The following is a 7,568-nucleotide window of genomic DNA, read 5'->3' on the forward strand; positions in this document are numbered from 1 at the left end:
TAGCCATCGTAGACATCACCAGCTGCTGTGCTGTGGAGACTGTTGAGAGGAGAATGCCACCGCTCTTGGCACAGGGCTGCTGTGCAGGGTTTTCCCTTCCCTTTCTGTGTCCCGCATTCTCCCCTCTTCTTCCTTCTGTATGAGGTGGTCGTCTGACGTCAGCTGTGACCCCCACATACACAGCTCGGAGCATAAAGACCTCTTTCAGCATCCGTAGATCAGCAGTCTTGTGAGCCGATCTTGCAGCTCATCGAACTCATGCAGTGCCTCGGCATGGGCGGCTGGATCCCACGCCAGGTGCTGGAAGAGGTTGAGCGGCTCGGCCGCTTGAAAGTCTGGGGGCAAGACGATCTCCTCAGGCACCTTCTCATTTCCATAGAAGAAGTGGTTGAGGCTTTTTTCCTCCAGGCAGCAGCGCAGGTACCGCATGATATCCTCCAGCCGCAGCAGGAAATCCTTCCTGCGCCAGCCTGACAGGGGTATGGTGGTCTGGAGGTGCATCACAGCTGTCTTCAAGGTATAGGTGGAAAAGCCTGTGCCCACCAGGATGCGGGCACAGAGTTGCAGGCATTTGAGGTGGAAGCTGTCATGCAGCGCCTGCCTGGCCACATGCCTGAAGAACTTCACCTCTGCCACAGCATAGCTCACCGACCACATCGTGCTTGGGGTGAAGATGGTTTCTGTAGTCTGGCTGCTTAGGAAGATGTCTGAGTCTCCTTGCTGCACCCCAAACATCATCTCAATGAAGAGGGTTCTCCTGGAGGCATTTGTCAGCTGGAGCTTGCAGGAGCAGCTGGAGGGCAGCACCTTCATATCATAGCGACGTGACTGAGGCAACACCTCCCAGGCTAACCTCACGAGATTCTGGAACCAGTGGGCAGTTTTCTGCACATCTAGGTAGGGGCCAGTGCAGAGGGAGCCTAGGAGGCTGGCACCCTGATTTCTCCTCAGCTCCTCCTCGGGCTGGTGGAGGAAGCACAGCATATCTAGCGGCTCCCTCGTGCAGGTGCACTCCAGCTCCACGCGGAGCCTGGAGTTCCTCACTGGCCTCTCCTCCACAGTGCCCATCTCCAGGTGGAAGACGTGCCCACGGGGGGGCTGCAGGGGCACAAGCAGGCGGTAAACAGCATCATCCTCACGAGGACTCCAACCTTCAAAGGTGCTGCCCACCCTGATGGCTGGTTGCAGCACCGGGAGGAAAGTATTTGACAAGAGCACTTGGAATGCATGGAAGAGGTCACCCATCAGCTCCTCCACCACCTGCCTCCTGTAGGCCAGGTTCTGCACTGGCCACTTGATGCGCTTTGCAAAAATCCTGCCCAGATCCCTTTCATTATCAGGATCTTCTCCCTCACTTTCTTCCTGCTCCTGCTCCTCTTCCTCCTCCTGCTCTGTGCTACTGCTGGAGCTTTCGTCTTCGCTGCTGCTGTCCACCTCACGGCTTCTGGTTCTGAGCCACCAGCAGAACCCGAAGAGCAGGACCAGGACTCCAGCAACTGCCCAGAATTGCCACTGCTGCACGGCAGCAAAGAGCAGGGCTCCCCAGGTCAAGCCGCTCTGCTCCTGGGTGCTCTGCTCCTGCTGGGTGCTCTGCTCCAGCTCCTGCAGCAGCCGAGCCATCTCCTGGCTCAGCTGCTCCGCACGCTGCTGCATGCGCTCGCGCATGGCCTCCTCCAGCTCATCACCCACCAGCTGCGGGTGCTGGATGATGATTTGCATCACCACAGTGAAGAATTTTGCGGCAGCCATGGCCTGCAGAAGGAGGGAGAAAAGGGGCTGACTGAGATGAGGAGGGAGGGAGCTGGCGGTGGGGGAGCGAGGACATGGGCCGCAGGGAGCTGGGGGCAGGTAGCAGAGGGGGCGAGGCAGCTGGGAGGCAGCGAGGCCTGCGCCCAGCCCCGGCAGCAGCGGCACCGTGCCCTGCCCAAGGCGCTGCAGCGAGCGGCTGGGCCCTCGGTGCAGTCTGAAAACCCACCACCCGGGGGACCGCGATCCTGCCCCAGCCCTCGTCCAGCCCAGCCTGCCCCCACGTGCGCACTCACCGCTGGCCCAGGCCGCACTGGGGCAGGGCTGCCTGCTGGCGCCCTTTATAACCGCCCCCATTGTGACACGTCCCCTGTGCTGTCACAGGCGCCAGCGCGCATCACAGGCACGCCCGCCGGCCAGCCCTGCCCTTCAGCCCCACCTTGGCTCAGCCACTCACAGCTGCCCCCTTGTACTGCTTAAGGCTGGGCTAGAGTTTGTTTTCTTCACAGCAGCTTGCACGGTGCCACAGTTTGCTTTTAAGATCTTCTGCCTGCCAACAGCACTCTCTTCATCACAGAATATCCTGAGCTGGAAGGGACCCACGAGGATCATCGAGTCCCAGCCCTGACTCCACACCGCACAACCTTCAAGGTAAATCCTAGAATCCTAAAATGACTCAGCTTGGCCAAGACCCTGAAGATCATCGAGTCCAACCACAAAGCTAACACTGCCAACTCCACCACTAAACCACGTCCCTAGGCGCCATGTCTACACACCCTATGAATACTTCCAGGCATGGTGCCTCAACCACTTCCCTGGGCAGCCTGTTCCAATGCTTGACGCCCCTTTTGGTGATGAAGTTTTTCCTAATTCTAAGATTCTTGCTTCCGAGTTGGTGGGTCTCATCGAAAGGGCTTTAAACTAGATTTGAGGGGTAAAGGGTATAAAATCAGGCTCACTAGAGATGAGCCTTGGAGTGGCATGCCGATGTTGGGGGCAAAATCGATAGCCCAGCTCAAGTGTAGCCACACCAATGCACGCAGCATGGGCAGCAAACAGGAGCAGCTGGAAGCCATTGCGCCGCAGAACAGCTATGACTTAATTGCCATCACAGAAACATGGTGGGATGACTGTCATGACTGGAGCGCTGCAATAGATGGCTATAAGCTCTTCAGAAGGGATAGGCATGGAAGGAGAGGCGGTGGGGTGGCTCTGTTAGGAAGTGTTTTGATGGTATAGAAATCAATGATTCTGATGACCAAGTCGAGTGCTTATGGGTATGCGACGAGTGAGGGAAGGCATGCAGTCGACTCAATATGAGTGATAAAGCAAGCTTCAACTTTATTGCAAAACCTTACACATATTTATACACTAAGTTCTACCTTATGCATACTTGTCTTACAATCATTGGCTTAGCTTAGCTCTAAAGATTGCATTATCATACTCCTCCTACTTGCCATTACTGCTACATGGTCCGGGTTCCATCCTGTTTTTCTTATACAGTGCTTCTTCTTAGCTGTTTACCACAGCTCCTTCTCCTCAATGCCGAGCCCTGCAGATGTCCAGCTGTTTACCAGCTTCCCAGTGCCACAGCTCCCTCTTCTCAAGGCCGAGCCGTGCAGATATCTAGCTGTTTACCAGCTTCTCAATGCTGCAGCTCCTTCTCCTTAAGGTCGAGCCGTGCAGAGTGATCCCAACATCTCCCCCTTTTTGTTTTTGTATAAACAAAACCTGATGGATCATTTGCAACCCAAGGACTGTGAGGAAGATGGACCCTCTGTACATTCTTGTATCATCCTGTGCCGTGAACTCAGCCCAGCAGTTGGTAGGTGCCAGCTTTACGTGGGCGTCCCCACGGAGGCAACGGTGGCCTTGCCGTACACCGGCCCACTGCCCTTCAGGAAATCCCGGTATTACACATTTGTAGAGGAACGAGTTTCGACACACGTGGCCAGCTAGTGTCGGAACTCACCTCAGTTGTCACCTTTTAACACAGGGAGCCTATGGCGTATGCGCCCGCTGGCCAGACGTGCTGCACGCGCCACAGCCATCCCGTCTATTGGTTCGTAGGCTGTGTTCACACGGCATTTTTTCATAACTCAGCAGTCACATATCAACTTATGCTTAAGTCAATAGCAGAATATTACAAAGCAAAACAATTCTAGCTGTACTACTTCTAGTGATATAAACTACTCCTAGTGATAGAAAAAAGGTACTTGTATAAGGCTATGAAGACCAATATTATATCTTACCAAAGCATTTGTAGTTATAGAACGCTTTGCCTCAAAAGCTTTCCACGTTCATCTCATGATACCGCAAATTTCAGTGTGATTTACCCCTACATTTTCTTTTGACTGAGGTGGCATCCAGATTGCGATGACACCTGATAGTGTCATGATGTGTCCAACGATGACGATGGCGACTGCCCCACCCATGGCCTCACCCACTTCGAGGCACCTGCAAAGTGGGTTACCCATGGTTTTACCCATGGTTTTAAACAGCCACCACCGTCAACCTCGTCCCCTGGTTAGCAGTTGAAAAGGTCCTTTCTCCTTCCGCAAATAATTTAACACATATAAGGCTTTATTCAAATGTTCTTAGGGTAATGTGGTAGCCTCTCCCCCTTTTTGTTTTGAGCGTGATTATCTAACAAAGCTCATTCATTGGGTGTGTTAGATACTTGTTTGAGTTATTAGCTAGCCAAGCATTCTTTACTACCTTTTGAACCATTCCTTGTAGACAATGCAATAAACATGGTACAATGAGCATTAGTATTAAGATAACAAGTACTATAACAACTGCCCCTTTTATTAAGTCTTGTAACCATCCACTTAGGCCCAAACTTGACAGCTATGATTCGAGGTTTAGTGAACTTGTCTGTAACCTGTCCGTTAAGTCCTTCAGTTTTTGTAATTGTTGAGTTACCGACTGTGATGTATCTGTTAAATTCATACAACACATGCCATCAAACTCCTCACACCCGTGCCCTTGGGCCAAAAGTAGGAAGTCGATAGCTGCCCTATTTTGCAATGTCGCATGCCTTATTGAGTCAGTTTCCATTAACAAAGCACTGAGTGTTGCAGAAGTAGCATTGGTTTGTTTCGCTAGCCAACATCCCAATTTATTTAAAGTGGTTAAGCCTTGGGCAGCAGCGACCCCAGGGGCAAGGAAAGAGGTTAGTATGGTTTTGTCCGCAGTCCAAAAATCCAGTTGGTCATTGCACTCTTCCTGATATTTTCAAATCTGTCATCTTATTCTATGCCGTCGGGTAAGGTTCAATATCATAGAAGTGTTGGGAGTTAACAATGTTAGGTGCCCCAATGTGTAAGGACCACCTCTCAAACGGGAGGGAACACCTTGCCATGCACCATCACCACAAATCAAGAATATTCCTTTAGGGAGTCTCATTGGGACAATAGTAGAGCGTGAGATGTTGCTCGTTGTATAATTACACCAATTGGTAGCATTCTGAAAAATGGCTAACGTGCGGTTTACATCCTGTGACCTGGTATCGTCCTGTCCTGTATAATTAAAATATAAACAGGTAGGGGCTGTAATGCATCCTAAAATACCCAACTCCTGCGGTTCCAGCAACTCCTGTGGTCTGTGTGTCATCCATCCGTCCCACTTATCCATAGCTGCAGAGGTGTTTGTTATTTTTTAAAAACAAGGTTAGATCAGGGGTGGTCTTCTTTACCACCATTGTCGAATCATAGTCCCCTAAGGGCAGACCAACTAAGCATGTTGTAAACAGATTCTCAGCAGTGGATATAGATAAGCAAAGGTGGCCTTGGCCCGTTTGATTAGCTAGTGTAACCCAGATATTTTTTCTTGGTTGAACGGAAAACCACGCCTGAACCTGGCATATCAAACACGTGACTATCAGACTCATGAACAACGGGATTTGCGTCCTGCGTCGGTAAAGACTGTCATCCCATTCACTGGGGTCTCCGATCGCATAGGCATTTCTTCAAACTGTTGATTAGCCAACAGTGACAATAATCTATCAGACGGATAGTTATTTGTAACGTGTTCTAAAAAATCAGAGATTGCGATCTGAAACTCCAGAGAACTGGCTAACAACCAATCTAAGTACTTTTGAGATACAGGAACATAAATTATTACAGGTTCTAATCCAGATATTTCTGCAATTCTTTGTCTTCCCTTAATAATGAGTTGTGCAAATAATTCATATCTGGTGACCACTATTTTTCTGGGTTGATAGGAGAGAAAAACCCATTCTAATACTTTCAAACTGTTTGCTGTATTTCCTAACTGTACAATCAATCCTAGTGGATATTGCCGTTCCCCTCCTGAATTAACTATCATAAGCGAGATACTCTCAGTAGGTGAACATCTGTGAGCATAGGTTGTTGCTATCTTCTCAGTAATTTTCTGCAAAGCTTGGTGTTGATCCTCATTCAGTTGACGTCGCTCTGGAGCCTCCACCGAAGACTCCAGGAGCGGCATCAATGGCCTTAGATCATCATTAGTAATTCCGCAAATATTGCGAACCCACTGTATATCCCCCATTAATTTTTGGACATCAGAAAGATTTTCTATTTTCGCCTTAATCTTTATTTTTTGTGGGTGGACTGCTGCCCTGGTAATAATCCAGCTCAAATATTGCCATGGTCCCTTCTTTTGCCTTTTTTTTTTTTTTTTTTTTTGGTGCTATTTTTAAACCCCGTTTTCCTAAATAGTGCTCTAAGTGCTGTAAAATGTGGTCTGCATTCAATTGTGTCCCTGCTATTAATATATCAACTATATAATGATACATTATTAAATCTGGATACTTTTTCCACACTGGTTCTAGAGCCCATGCCACAAATGTCTGACACATCGTAGGTGAATTTTGCATTCCTTGTGGTAACACTACCCAATGATACTTTTTGCTAGCTCTCCTTTATTTACCGATGGTACCGTAAAGGCAAACTTCTCCACATCCTCAGCTGCTAAGGGAATGGTAAAAAAGCAATTGAAATATACTCTTCGATTCCCTGCAAAAGAAATGATACATTTGTGACAATAATTACAACGACATAGAACAAACCCACAACACCATTTTACAAATATGGCATATTGAAGTTCCTGCTCTTGACCGTCCGGGGAGTGCCGCTGAGACAGTCAACGAGCCATCATTCTGCATACAAAAGAGTGAAAGCATCAGCTGGTGGTACGACGGAGTTGACTGCGTCCGTGGGATGTGTGACAAGATCTTCAGGTCTTACTGTCGGCCGTACCGACCTGGCCGGTACCTGCTTCACTCCGTCCCCTCCCTCTCTGCCAAAGTCTCTTGTCTCATGCCTCACCAATGTTGGGCAGGGTCGTATCTTGACTTGGGGGAAGGATCATCCCAGGCAGCCCCCTCCTGTTGCGGCACGGGTCAGGAGGCGGGGGCCAAGGAGGACTCGCCACCTCCGTTGGTTGCGTTAGCGGGGGGGGTGGGGGGGGGCGGGCGGGGGTTGCTCGTTCTCACCATCCCCAGCTCGGCCTCCCTTCTCTCCCAAGGCTGTGGCAGCGGCAGCTGCTGCCACCGTCCGCTCTGATTTTATCGCCTTTATAGAGTCTCTGACTAATCGCCAGGTTGTTAACACTTTCGCAGCCGTATGATCCTCTTTAGAGGCTGCCTCAAACACCAATTTCCCTGCTTTCTCCCAGGTAGGTAACTCAAAAGCTGTTGCAGAGTCTGCTGCTAGCCCCTGGCTCTTCAAAAGAGTCTCAAATAGCAATCGCCACGTTGTTGCTAGCTCCGCTGCTTGCCCATCTCCTTTCGAGACTCGCCCCATTGATCTTTCACATGGGCACACAGGGGAACATTG

General features: G+C 50.0%; 1 protein-coding gene across 1 annotated transcript; it reads right to left on the reverse strand.

Annotated features, from left to right (window-relative positions):
• Positions 1 to 204: 204 nt before the first annotated feature.
• On the reverse strand, positions 205 to 1,749 carry LOC309405974 (inositol 1,4,5-trisphosphate receptor-interacting protein-like 1; the record flags this gene model as incomplete). Its single annotated transcript, XM_082000955.1, has 1 exon — positions 205 to 1,749. The coding sequence occupies one exon, from the start codon at positions 1,747 to 1,749 to the stop codon at positions 205 to 207; it is 1,545 nt and encodes a 514-aa protein (XP_081857081.1).
• Between the last annotated feature and the right edge of the window lie 5,819 nt (positions 1,750 to 7,568).

The sequence above is a fragment of the Phaethon aethereus genome (assembly GCF_964289735.1).
Source record: "Phaethon aethereus genome assembly, chromosome: 5".
Taxonomy (NCBI): Eukaryota; Metazoa; Chordata; class Aves; order Phaethontiformes; family Phaethontidae; genus Phaethon; species Phaethon aethereus.